Source organism: Notamacropus eugenii, chromosome 4, assembly GCF_028372415.1.
Source record: "Notamacropus eugenii isolate mMacEug1 chromosome 4, mMacEug1.pri_v2, whole genome shotgun sequence".
NCBI lineage: Eukaryota > Metazoa > Chordata > Mammalia > Diprotodontia > Macropodidae > Notamacropus > Notamacropus eugenii.
This window is the reverse complement of record NC_092875.1, coordinates 316906919-316921761: the sequence shown is the minus strand read 5'-3', so window position 1 is coordinate 316921761 and position 14843 is coordinate 316906919. Positions and strand designations below refer to the sequence as shown.

General features: G+C 35.5%; 1 protein-coding gene across 3 annotated transcripts in view; it reads right to left on the bottom strand.

Moving 5' to 3' along the window:
- Positions 1-14843, bottom strand: part of RALYL (RALY RNA binding protein like) — an 800002-nt gene that overhangs the window by 174402 nt on the left and 610757 nt on the right. For all 3 annotated transcript variants that reach the window (XM_072604984.1, XM_072604985.1, XM_072604986.1), the window contains one exon: positions 1621-1696. In XM_072604984.1, the coding sequence (XP_072461085.1) occupies positions 1621-1696 (76 nt within the window). The remainder of the gene's footprint in view (positions 1-1620; positions 1697-14843) is intronic.

The following is a 14843-nucleotide window of genomic DNA, read 5'->3' as shown; positions in this document are numbered from 1 at the left end:
CGACATATCCTCTTTATGACAAATGTGTAGACAGCTATTCAAGGAATCTTGACCCAATTATAGCAAAAATGAGAAATGTGGAAAATGCAGTGTTTGTTCTCTCAAATGCCACTGCATGTAAAGCAGCAGACTACTCTCTTCTGTATGTATTCTTGTGCCTGTTACTTGTCAATGCAGCCAAATATTATAACTTAATAGAGACAAATCTAAAAAGCAAAAATCATTGAAAGTAGTGTGCCCTTTCTGTATGCTGCCAGCAATAAGTCCCATTGTAGCTAGGCTTGTACATGTTGTAGCAATTCCAATGCCATGTCAAACTGATTAAAATGAATTTTGACTTTTCTTTTTAAGCAGTACTCTGTCATGACATTCCCTAAGAATTTAAAAATGCACTTTAAAATGTGTGAAGACATTTCTTCCTATTACTCAAGCTACATTCTCACAAAAAGATGAAATCAATGGAAGGTAGAGAAACAAGAGAAATGAAAACTAGCATTCTTTCTTAAAGTTACAGGTGGTATTTTGATAGGAAAAAAAAAAAGACAAAGATGTTGTCTGTTACCTTCCAATACTTTAAAATTCATTTTTCCCCCCAAAATTTCCATTATATGCAGCCATGCATGAACATTTGGAAAATGAGTCTCCTTTCAGAGTCATTTGCATTTATCTCTTTAAAAAATATTTCCTTTATATTTGATGAAAGTCATCAAGAATAAAATTTGCCTTTTGTCAATCAGTGTAGCTCTGAATTTTGGAGTGAACAAATATAGGGGAATAGATTTAGATTAGGATACTATGAAACCATACTTCTATGAGAGATCTGTAGTAAAAACTGGGGATAATTGTTTGTGATCAGAGATGTACCTTAAGTCTAAGAATACAAGAATTTACATGATCATTAAATCATAAGAGAATTTTAGAGTGAGAAAGGATCTTAGAGGTCAACTTGTTCAACTCTTACTTACAGCATATAATTTTCTATAATATCTATAACAAGCAATCATCTTGTCCTAATTTATTTTAAAACATTATCTTTTTGAATAAAGCAGCTAATATTATTTCATTAATTACAATGTAAATGCATCATCTTCCAATTTTTGATATTTATAGAATTTTATCCAAATGGTATCTAAGGGATTTTTCTTATGCAGTCTGACTATTTTACAGATGAAGAAGTTGAGGCCTAGAAAAGTTATATGACATCTTCTAGGTCATATGACTAGCTATTAGCAAATCTGGGATTAGAATTTGGGTTTTTCCATTCTCTTTTCAAAATTATTCATTATATAACAATGAAACAAAATTTATTTTGAAATACATAATTGCACTTTGGCTTTTTATTCACTAAGAATTGGGGGAAAAGGGACTATGTTTTTTTTTTTTTAAAGATTACTTTAATGAGATTGTTGGTTTAGGTTGACTTCTGACTACCCTCGATCTTATTCTCTTTTGTTATCATTGATTAATGTTCTGTACCATTTCTATAACTCCAAGTCCCATAAGTAGATTATAAAATGGGGATAATTAAAAAAAGAATTCTGACAATCATCATGATCATAACATAAAAATAAACAAATTAGATCATTGCTACATTTTTCATAATGGTAGTTATCAATTTACCTGTAAAGAGCTGAAAGGGGCCTCTTGTTTCCAGGTTTGGGTCTATAGGGTTTGGGTTCTCCAGCCATGTTGATATCTGAAAGCAAAGATTTCACAGTGATTAAGTGACTCTATTGGCATTTAACAGAATATGAACACAAGAAAACATTATGGTTAAAGAATATAATTTTGCGCCCTCATCATCTGTATTCATAAACTTCCCAGCTCCTTGAGAAAATGAATAAGAGGGAATAGTATTTTGATCTTTGTCAAGAGTTTATTATACTGTTCTGGAGGTTGTAGAGAGAAAATGTGTAGAAGAAGATGTATCAGCAATTCTATCTCATTCTATTCATGAAATATTTAGTTAAGTCCCTAGTATGTGGAAGGAATTGTGCCATGATTGTACTGGGGATAGGAGGATAAAAATGGGAAGAGGACTCACTTTCCAATTGTTCATTCATAGCTGCATACAAGGGAGAATATCTGAAAAATTGGATTTTAAATTCATTTTAAAATTTGTAATTAATTTTAAATTCATGGAAATTTATGATATTTGTAGAATGATATTGGGTGAATTTTGCAATGAATTGGTACAGGTCGATATTACTAAAAAACTAAAAGATGAAAGGGGGAGATAGATAATAAAAAGAACAAGGTTCTATTCTAATTTTCACTACTTTTAAACTGATGATATAGAACTGTTGAAAGAAAATGAGGAAGAAAGAAGCAAATGAACAAATAAATAAATTGGACATTGGTGACTTTAGCCTGCCAAGGTTATTATTATAGTATTCATTTTGTATAATTTACTACCAATACTTCTGGAGATAGAGTTAAGGTTTTTGACAGCATTTTCATTATGTGAAATGACTTTCATCAAAGGCTGTTAAACTTGATTTTTCCACATAAGGAATTTCCTTCAAAGGTGATAAAAGGAATGAAAAAAAAGAATAGCAATTGTTTCTCTTAAACAATTTATTGTTCATAGAGCACAGTTAGAGCAGAGATACTTTTGAGCAGCCATGAAAAATTTCCATTGGCTCTAGACTTCAGCCCCTAAATTCAGGAGCCATTTTACCTTTTTAGCTTTCAATAAAAGTTGAGAGGAGGAAGTAGAAAAGATAGCATGGTACTTTAGGACAACAGTTCTGAACTGCAAGTAGAGAAAAAAATAAAAAGAAGACTCCTTTTAGTGCTACAGAAGTTTCTAGAAGACTTCAAATATTCAGAGAAGGAACCACCCATTTCTGTCCAGGGTACTTCCTTGTATGTATGAGGGTTATAGATTCTAGTGCCCCCTGTTTCACTCCATCTATCTCCTCTCCCTTCAAGTGCTTATAGAGAATAGCGCTCATTCTTGAGCTGAACAACAATAGTATGTTCTGGGAAGCCTGAGGATCACTCCAGGGAGTTAAGTCCTCAGTAGGGTTTGACTAATTAGCACCATTTGTGGCTAGGGATTTCTTTTATCCCTTCAAGTCATCACACTGGCAAAACATGAAAGTTCATGAGTGGGAAGAATGAACAGCACTTCTCTAGGTATAGAAGTCATTAAGATGAAGTTTCTATATGCCATTGAGAAAGGGCAATTTTAGTATTTGCTCAGACCTGGCTACGAGAAAAAATTCAGTGGAGGCTGGGATCATTTTCAGAAGGGGTAATCAAGGATAACTTCATAAAGGTGGGGGGAATTAAACAGGGCCTGAAAGAATTTATATAAGCAGAGAGGGGGAAATATTCTAAAAAGAAAGAATGGGACACAAATCTAAGGTATTTGGGGATTACAATTTGGCCAAATAGAGGAGTAGCTGGGGAAAAAAAAGGTCAAAAAGGCAAGCTAGAATCAGGCTATGACAAATCTTGAGTGCTAAGTCAAAGAATTTGGATTTTGTTCCATAGGCAATGGAGATCTATTAATAGTTTCAGAGAAGAGAAGTGACATGCCTGGAGAGATAATTACAATAGGAGAAATAGGACATGCAAACAGTTATAAAATAGGAAAAGATGGGTCACTAGATATAAGGAAGACCAGATGTGCATTTTGCCATGAATGTGTGCACACACAAAAATAGCACTCTCCCTCCCCCCCCAAATATGGTTCTAGGATGGGAGGAATATCAAAAGATTCATACTGACGCATAATGGTGTTTTGTAGGATCTCTCCTAAAAGGCCATGAACCAGCATTTACCTGAGTAAAATTGGCAAGAAATAAATAAATGGAATAACTACTTGCCTTTGTCTGAAACACTCCAACTATATCATTTATAAAACTTCCCCTGTTTTCTCCTCCTCCTCTTTCTCTATCCCCTCCTTTTCCTTTTCTTAATAACACTAATAACTAGCATTTATAATGCATCAAAGTTTGCAGAGTTTTGCAAATATCTCATGTGATCATTACCATGATTGAATGAGGTAAGTACCCGTATTAACCCCATTTTACAGTCACATAAACTGAGCCTGACAGAGATTAACTTGCCCAGAGTATTACCCTTACTAAGTGTGTGAGGTGGTTTGAACTAAGGTCTTCCTGACTGTGCCTTCTATCTGATTATAACTATACTTTGGTTGTTTTTTCCCTAAAGTACTAGGAAGTACTGTCATACCATGATGAGTTTTACTTATTTGTTTACATATCGTACTGTTTACTCCTTGATATCAAGGATTGTGTCCTATTGATTTTATAACTGTCCCCCCACTCCACAGCAGATGGGACAATGTCTTGTACAAAGTAAATGCAAAAATCATTTGAATTACAGAAGAATTCATTGGAGTGATAGAAATCTTTCTTTTAACTAAGGGTACTCTATATATGCAGGATCTTCCCTTTCATCTAGCTATAATGATAATGAAAATGGGAGATTGATATTCAGTCCTTGACTGGGGGATGATAATGAGCATACATACATGTAGAGAAGAGAAGTCATTTTATTCAACAGTACATCATTATGAATCTTTATTAAATATCAGCTAGATGGCTTACAGAACACAGATATTAACTCTACTCAGTGGGTTTCCATTCTCAAGTAACATGAAGAGGAAAAAGATGAGAATTTATTCAAAATAGAGATGATGTTGTGCTTTGAATATTAAACCAGGGATGTAGCAAGAGGTTTAAAAAATATTAAGAATAGTTTCCAAGAAATAGTTTTCAAGAAATCTAAGATCTCATTGATATGAGTACTTGCTGAACTAATTCAGACCACAACCTTTCTCTGCTCTGAGTAGCAGTAGTACTCCCATCTCTCTCTCCCTTTCTCCCCCCATCTCAAAAAAATTATCAGGGTACACGGCTCATTTGCTCAACATTTCTCCATTTAGCAAGGCTGGTACTTAGGTTATAGACTACACTAGCTCATTGGACTCAAACTTGAATCTTTCTCTCTCCACTGTCGTTAGAGTGGGACAGACCTTTTCTGCTGACCATTTTTATTATATTGTCTTGGTCTGGAAAATTGTTTCATCTATCCTTTTATGGGTTCTGACACTCAGGAGTTCATTTTGAAGCATTAATTTAAAGTGTAAAGATATGATTTTCTAGCTTCATAGGGATTAAATTTAAGCAATCTTTGTATCTACAATAACCCCTACCCTTAAATTTTATCCATTAATTTTCTAAGAATGCAGAAGCAACATGCTTTTATTTCTAAGACCTTATTGAAATGTGTCATCATGGTGTAGCTATGACCTAGAAAAATATCAAAGACCATTTTAATGGAGTATAAACTGGAAAGTTTTTGCATTTTAAATCCTATAAATTATCTAGCCTAGCTCTTACATTTTACGTATGTGAACAATGGGACTCAAGGGACTGAAGCAATTTATTCAGGCTCACCCAGCAAATTAATAGTAGAGCTAGGACTAGAATCAGCTCTTATGGATATCTTCTAGTCCAATATCCTACCTTGCTCAGTAGCAAAACTAGTCATATTAATATAGGATATGATGCACAAGTTGACTGTTGTTGATAACATACATCTAATCCAAACGATAAAAGTAGGTTCCATTAAAATTTGGGCTAAAATTTGTGAATGTGAAAAATAAAAGGACTAGGGATTCTGTCTTGAGGATTCAATTTTAGTTGATATTCAAAGAGATAAAAATTGAAGAGATTAAAAAACAGACATATTTAACAAATATATGGAAATCATAATGACTTTTATGTGTATAATTCTTACAGCTTTCAAAGGATATGGATAACTATTGTCTCATTTGATCATTATAACATTCCATTGAGGTAGCCAGGGAAGTCCTTATTGTTAACAATAGCAGTTTATAATTATTGCTTTGCATAATTTATTTTTTATTTTAGAGCTTTTTAAAAATCCTGAATTTAACAAATACCCCAAAAGAGTGACATTTCCTTATATAAGGTAAAACACAAAGACAGAGGATCATCTGTGGAACCAAGAATTTCTGTGTTGTACTGCTTTGGCATACATGATTTATTTGATTCTTAGAATGCCCTGATAAGTTAGGTAGCTGCAAAGATTATCCATTTTTCCTAGCTAAGCTCAGAGAGGTTGCCTCAGTGATGTTCCTTGGGTAATGCAGTTAATTGAAATGTTTTTTCCTTTTGGTCTTTTTGATCCTAGCACCCAGAACAGTGCTCAGTACATAGTAGGCACTTAATAAAAGTCTATGGAACTGAATTAATAAATAGAAGTCAGAATTCTCAACAAAGTTTGCTCATTCAGCTTCAGTGTCATATTCATTCCTCCATTTTCTCTCTCATTTACAAATGAAGAAAATGAAGCACAGACTTCAATGATTTGTATTTAACTTTTTGTTTTTATTTAGTAGTTTTCAGTTATGTCTAACTTTGATCCCTTTTGGGGTTTTCTTGGTAGAGATACTGGAGTGGTTTGCCATTTCCTTCTCCAGATCATTTTACAGATGAGGAAACTGAGGCAAGCAAGGTTAAGTGACTTGCCCAGGGTCACATATCTGGTATGTGTCTGAAGACAGATTTGAACTTAGGTTTCCCTGACTCCAGGTCTGGTGTTCTATCTACTGCACTGCCGAGCTGCATTTAACTATTATGCATTCATTACTTTTACACTGCTGCATATATTCACATTCACTAGGATGCAGGTGCCTTGAAAGGAGGGGTTGTTTCATTTTTTTGTATCTGTAATCCCATTTTATTAGCAAAATGCCTAGCAGGTGCTTAATAAATGCTCATTGACCGACAGATATACAGGATGACATAATTAGCTAACTACATGATCTCCTTGATACATACAAGTATAGCTCACCATGTGCTTTTTAATATGAGTATGGTTAAGGCAGCCAATTTTGTACATAATTGGATAGCCTTCTAATTGTCTTTGTTTTTTTATCTTCTCACAAAATCAAGCCTAGTTTTTTTTAAAGCCTCAAAGATACCTGTAAGGTCATGTTAAAATATTCAGTGTAATGAAAGTAAAATTGCCATCCAACTTTTCTGGGCAGTCACCGAATCATGACCATTTTAATGAGGCCTTATATCTTTCCACTCTTATAAATTAGTTCTGACATAAGATTATAGCACTTAGTTCTCTACTTATTAGAATGCTAATGTAAAGATCACCATTTGGCCAGATCCCATCTGTTACCAGGGAACATTCTGTACTCAAGGGTTATACCAATACAAGCAAAAAGAAATAGAAACTTAAGCACATGGTAAGTTTGACCACTTTAGATGTTTAAAACTAATGAACTCCGCCATAATCTCTTTTTCGTTCCATTATGTTAATAGTGTCATCCTGGGACTCCTGATTTCTCTGTACACTTAAAATAATAATTGCTAACATTTATTTTTGTTGTTATTCAGTTGTGTCTGACTTTTCATAATTCCATTTAGGATTTTCTTGGGAAACTTAATGGAATGTTTGCTATTTCTGTCTCCAGCTGTTTTTACAGATGAGGAATTGAGGCAAATAGGGTTAAATAACTTGCCCAGGATCACACAGCTGTAAGTGTCTGAGGCCAGATTTGAACTTAGAAACATGAGTCATCCTGATTCAAGGCCCAGCCCTCTAACTGCTATGCCATCTAATAGCCCTAACATTCATGTAGCTAACATTTATATAGTGCTTACTATGTGCCAGGCACTGTGTTTTGTGCTTTACAGTTATTATCTCAATTGATACTCACAATGACCCTGGGAGGCACGTGCTTATTATTATTATTGTGCCAATTTGACAGATGAGGAAACTGAGGCAGACAGAGGTTAGGTGACTTGACCAGTAAATATCAGAGGCCAAATTTGATCTTGGTTCTTACTAACTCCATGCCAAGTTCTATCCACTGTGCCACCTAGAAGCTACATTATACAAAAGGTGCTTTTAACCAAATGAGTATTAAAATTTCTGTAGCCCACTAGAATAATAGTGATGTTCCAAGACAGGATCTGTATAAGGTCGTAGGAGAAAGGTGGAGTGAAATTAAAGGTGACCTGTATTTGATATCTTTCTGTTGACAGCATCATCATTCTTCTAGCTACTCAGGTTGGCAACCTGCAGTCATCTTTGAAATTTTCCTCTCCCTCAATCCCCATAGCCAGTCAGTTCCAGGCTCTTATAGACCATCTCTGTACATCTCTCCTGTTATTTCCACTCAACTTTGACCCTAATTTAGACCCTTTAGCCTTTTGCCTTTGGTACTGTAATAGTCTCCTAATTAGTCTTTCCTCTCTGTGATCTGTTTTCCACAAGAAGCCAAATTGATGTTCTTGAAACAAGGAATGACTGTGTCTCTCTCACCCTGAACTAAAACATCTTGAAAGGGTCTCTCTTGATTGAACCTAAGATAAAATATAAAATCCTTAATCTATCACTTGAAGCCACCCACCTCCTTCCATCTGACTCACACCTATCTTTCCAGTGTTATTTCATGTAACTTTCCACACACTTTTTCATTCAAACTGGCCTTTTAGGAGTTCCCTGCAAATGATATATTTTATCTTGATTCCACACCTTTGCACAACTGTCCACCTCTGAAGTGTCTGGAATTCACTCCCTCTTCTTCTCCATGTCACATTCTCCCTTCCATCTCTCAAGGTACAGCTCAGGTGACACCTTCTATGCCTTTCCTGACTTTCCCACTTATCACTCTTTCCCTTTTGGAATTACTTTGTGTAACCTTACAGGTATCCATGTTATCATTTCTACCTCCTCCCAGTTAAATGTAAACTCCCTGAGGACAGGAACAATTTAGGAATTTTGTATTTTGTAGTTATGCGTGTATATACTTAAAGCACTTAAACTTGCACACAGTACTATAGTCATAAGGACTAGAAATAGTTGAGAAAAATCCTTCTACCAATGTAGGTCAGAATCTTTTTTAAAACTTAGTCTTAGAGAATGACTTGTCCAGAGTCACAGAGTCAGTATATAGGTCAGTCAGGACCAAAACCTAAGTCAGTCTGACTAAGGGAATTTCCTGTCCATTGCCATGCTGCTTCTCATGTACCCAACAGGTGCTTAATAAATCACAGGTAAATTTTGTGAATCAATCATGAAGATTTTCTTTTCAAATCACTTGTCTTTCTAGTCAAGATCGACATAAGTAAGAGACTGGTTTTTTTATACATAGTCCTCTACCCTATTAACTGAACTATAGAAATTCCTTTAGTGCTTCCTTTCCTATTAGATTTCTTATAAATCCTTAACAATTTACATAGTGCTTTCATTTATTTGTGATATACATGAATGAAATGTATTACCATATATTAAAAATACATTATTCCATCAGCATATCCTCATAGTAACCCTGTAAAGCAGATAGGTAGATAATTTTGTCCTCATTTTTTTATATGAGCAAACCGAGGCTCTCAAAAATTAAATAGTTTGCTAGCAAGCAGCAGAGGGGAGGGTAGAATTCGGTCTCCCAACTTCACATTCATTCTCTTTCAAGTGTATCCAACTATGTCAAAAGCTTAGATTAATTCTTGGAGCACAATTAGAGAGAAAAGCTGGATAACCTTAGGAATTTGATGCTTGCTTGGACCATGACAACTGGAATTTGTTGCGACAATAGAACCTCAAACACACCTTTGTAGAAGTCACCCCAGAAATACCAGATGGAAGCACATTTCAGTTCATAATCAGACCAGAAATTCCTTAAGCCTTCAAATCTGTAATGATTCCTTGAGCCATTCTCTCTCCTTTTGTTCTCTTGGAGCACTGACCAGAGAAAATGAGAATTAACTGGAGAGAATCCTTTTAGGCCCCAGGAACTTCTTAAATATACAAAAAAGAAGAGTGATAAGGCCTCACCGTTTATTCAGGAAAGCTTTCTCCAAGCTAAACATGTGAAGAAAAATGAACATTCTTGGATATAAGATAGTGCACAAAATAAAGCTAATAGTATTCTGAAAAAAAACAAAACAGGTTTAGTATTTTGGGGAACGGTTTCTGATTACGCAGCAAAGGTTCTAGTGACACAGTTGAGACAATTATGGAAATAATTCAGACCAAGAAGGCTACAGGAAAAGAATCTTAACAATGTGCCCACTATGAAAACAAATTGGCAATTCTCTCTTCTTTCTTCCCTAATTTTTAGTTCTAACTTTCCAGATGAGTGGTTTCTCTATTAAAGAACCAACCCCCTTTCAGAACAATAAAATCAAACCAACATGGCAGTATCTGAAGGACCAATATTCTTATGATCATGACAGACTAATTCTGCGAAGCAGCAGGGGCTGCTTAATTTTCTTCACAGTTTTGTCTTCCTTTCCTTGTTTCTCTCTCTTCATGTTTCTAACTCTTATAGATACTGAATAACTCTTCTAAACTCCTTTCTTCAATGACTGCACGTTCAATTGGGAAGGCTGTTGTGATAGCCATTATATAAAATCATGGCTTATAGTAGAAAGACAAAGGCTAATGTTGGGCAGCTAAAAGCTATTGAAAGTAATATATACCATTCAGCATAAGTCTTCTCTTCCTATTATAAGGATTTTATCTCTTTTTTAATAATTTCCAAAAGATAGTGCATAAGAATATTGGGTAGTAGCTGTGATAAAAAATAGACCTCCTAGGGAAAAACAATTTTAATAATGTTCTTCTAAAGGCTTAGAATAAAATTATCCTACTTCTTAAGTCCTCCTCTTGTAGTGAGTAGCTAAAAGGGGATTATTTAATATAACTATGCAAAATATGACAAAATTTAAGTCTATATAATAGCTCATGTTTGTATAGTATTTTATGGTTTGTAAAGCACATTGTACATATTGTTTGATCTTATCATCACAACAACCCTTTAAAGTAGAGATTTGTCATCATGCACGTTTTACCTCAAAATGATTAAGTGGTTTACTTAGGGTCAGATAACTAGTGAGTATCTAAGGTGGGATCTGAGCTCAGGCCTTCCTACAATGCGCCAGATGTGTGCAGCACGATGGCTACAACAACACTTGGCACATGGTACCTGCTTAATAAGTAATTATTGACTGATTCTAGGAGGGACAAACTGACCACTACACCATGTTTGTCCATATTGAAATTAGCATTAAAGATGTCATCAAGAACATGTCTGACTGAAAAAAGGAAGGGGCTTTCTAACAGAATGAGGGTGAATGGTGACAGACGAATAGACCAAGTGCTACACTGATATCTTTCAAACCTTAAAAGATACAGAGGAAGGGCTTCACTATCATGGGTAGATCCTCTATGGAAGAAATATGGAAATACAGGAACAAGAACTGAACAAGATGGAGGAGATGTTTTGTATACTGGTAGAAGAAGTTACTAATACTGATGAGATCAAGGATCCATCTAAATATCTTAATAATTCCCATTAAGGTTCATTTAATTTGTTGAATATTTAATACCAGATGGTAGCAATCTGATATCAAATAGTTAGACCTTCCAGAAAAAAACATTTGAATATTAGAAATAGTTAATAATTTTATGGTTTAAAAATACATCTTCCTATATCTTATGCCAGTAGTTAATTCCTACTACTTCTGGTCAGATCTGTTAGGAGTTTTTCCTTATGTTAACTAAAGTTTGCCTCTTTTCAACTTGTGCCCATTTCTCCTAGTACCATATCATAGTATTTAAAGTGAAACTGAGGTAGCTAAGTGATATGATGGATGGAACACTGAACCTCAAGCCAGAGAAGATCTGAGTTAAAATCTGACCTTGGATACTTATTAGCTGTGTGACCTTTGGTAAGTCACTTAACCTCAATCTGCTTCAGTTTCCTCAATTGTAAAATGGGGATAATAATAGCACCTATCTCCCAAGGTCGTTGTTAGGGTTAAATGACATGACATTTACATAGTATATTGCAAACCTTAAAGCATTATGTCTGGGTGGCTAGGTGGCACAGTGGATAGTGTGCCAGACCTGGAATCAGGAAGACTGCTTCATGAGTTCAAATCTGGCCTCAGACACTTAATGAGCTGGAGAAGGAAATGGCAAAGCACCGCAATATCTCGGCCAAGAAAACCTCAGATGGGGTCAGGAAGAGTTGAACATAACTGAAATGACTGAATAATGACAACAAAGCACTCTGTAAATGCTAGCTAGTGTTATCAATAACAGCAAAAACTAGTAATTGCTATGTGAACAGAATACAAATTCTCATGCAAGGAATTTGAAAGTTGGAAATGCTTTCAGAATGGACTTAGTGATGGGTCTGCTATGAGCAAACCATTTTAGTTAAGTTTGGTAGGGCTCATCACCAAGCAGCTGAGCCAATTTTTTCCACATACATGCCTTTAAATTGACTATTAAAGAAAAGGGAGGTCATAATCTATGATGCAAAGGGAATAGCTAACAAATTCACTAACTAATTCACTAACAAAATCACACAAAATTACAGAATTAGAAGAGACTTCAGGGGATGTCCAAATCTATCCACAACTAATGGTGAATTCAAGATACCAAACAAATAGTCATCTAGACTATGATTAAAGACTTCCAAGAAGGGAAGCCCATTCCTACTTCCTGAGACCCACTCTACTTGTAGACGTAGCTGTTGTTGTTATTTAGTTGTTTTTTATGCTTGTTCTACTCTTTATAACCCCATTTAGGTTTTTCTTGGCAAAGATATTGGAGTAGTTTGCCATTTCCTTCTCCAGCTCATTTTACAGATGATGAAACAGAGGCAAACAGGGTTAAGTGACTTGCCCAGGGTCACACAGCTAGTAATGTCTGGGGCCAGATTTGAACTTAGAGAAATGAATTTTCCTGAGTCAAGGCCATCCACTTCATTCACTGTGCCACTTAGCTGCCCTTAGACAGAGTCATTAAAACATTTTTCCTTACAATAAACTGAATGAAATATTCTTCCCAACTTTCCACGCATTGTTTCTAAATCTGTTTTTTGGAGCCAAAGAGAACAAAGCTAATCTCTCATCCAGGTGACCTTCCCTCAAATACTTGAAGACAGCTCTCACATCACCCCTGGACAGTCTTTTTTCCTTACTTTGTATGTCCAGTGCAGGGTATGAGGTCTGGCCTTTAGCAAGCTCTAGATAAAGCTTGTAGATTGCCTGACACCTTATATAACACTTTAAGGTTAATAAAGTGTTTTCCTCACGATGAATCCTATCATGATGCATTTTTATACTTAAGGAAAGTGATGTTTGGAGAGATTAAATTGCTTACTGTGGTTATAAGTTAGTGTCAGGTGCTAGAACCCAAATAGTGTGCTACAGTGCAAAATGTTATATTTCAAGTCAGAGAGACTCCCAACTGTACTATTTAATATCTCTGTAGCTTTGGGTCCATCTCTGAATGTCTCTTGGCCTTCTTACTTCATAGGAAAAATAATTTCTAAATCTGCTGACAGCACACATTGGAACAAATATTTATTAAAGAACTGATACAGAGATCAAACAGTGGAATGCAACCCAAGCTATATCAATCTATACTTCATGGATCTATGACTTCATTGGTGTAGGTCCTCTCTCCCCTGATACAAACCACAACTTCTGTATACTCAGAAAGTGGATAGGATCCTGGACTTTAAGTCAGGAAGTCCAAGGTTCAAATCATCCCATCTCAATTCCTGTCTATTCATGTGAACTTGGGCAAGTCATTGGACTTTGTTCTCATCTATAAATGAATGAGTTGGACTAGATGACCTCTAAAATCCCTGCTATTTAAATCTATGGTCCTGTGAACCTCAGTAGAAAGTTGGTAGGACTTGTCAGAATTTGTGCCTCACTGAACTATCTTTCACCAACCCTAGTAACTGCCAGACAACACTGATATCAACATTTTTTTTTTTGGCCTGGACATGGGATATCATCAATTCAGGAAATGTCAAATGTGGAAATTCCCTCCACAAAGGAGAATAGATAAGCAACTCATCTGTAACTTAAAATCTTTAGAGATCTATCTGAGGGCACTGATATAGGGAACTCCCTGCAAGAAGAACCTTCTACCAATATAGGTTGGTACCTTTTCTGTAAGTTACAGTCTTAAAAGTTGTCTTATGTTTCTTAAACTGTGAATGGTGACTCCATATAGGGTCATGAAAAATTTGGGAACAGGAAAAGTTTTTTGAAAGCACAATCAACAAAAATTAATTAAAAATCAAACACATCATGAATCCAAGGTGTTTCTGGCAGTGCTTGCCAATGTTGCCCATATTGCATCTCGCAACTTCACTGCAACCCTGGTTCTGAACACACAGTATGTGTACTTTGCAATGCACATGCCCTCAGGCCATTAAACACCAAAGCTGCCCAATGTGAAAATGGATCTGGAGTGGAAAAAGTTTAAGAAGCCCTGGTCTGGAGTACAGAGTTTAAGTGACTTGTTCCTGGTCACACAGCTAATATATGTCAGAGGTAAAGCTTGAACCTATGTCTTCTAGGCAATAAGACCCTATATCAACTATGCAACACTGTTGTTGAGTCATTTTAATTGTGTTCAACTATTCATGATTCCATTTGGTGTTTTCTTGGCAAAGAGGCTGGAGTGGTTGGCCATTCCCATCTCCAGCTCATTTTAGAGATGATGAAACTGAGGCAAAAAGGGTTAAGGGGGTTAAGTGAGTTGCTCAGGGTCATACACCTAATTCGTAAGTATCTGAGGCCACTTCTGAACTCAGGAAGAGTCTTCCTGACTCTAGGTCTAGCACTCAATCCACCTAACATAATACTGATTTTCATTAATTCATTTGAAAATATATTTTGAAGTAAAGGAAAATGGTGAAATAATTTTATTAGTTATACTAAAATAGTTTTTAAATGAAAGTTAATATTCAAATTAATTTATGTGATCATGTACTTTAGCAT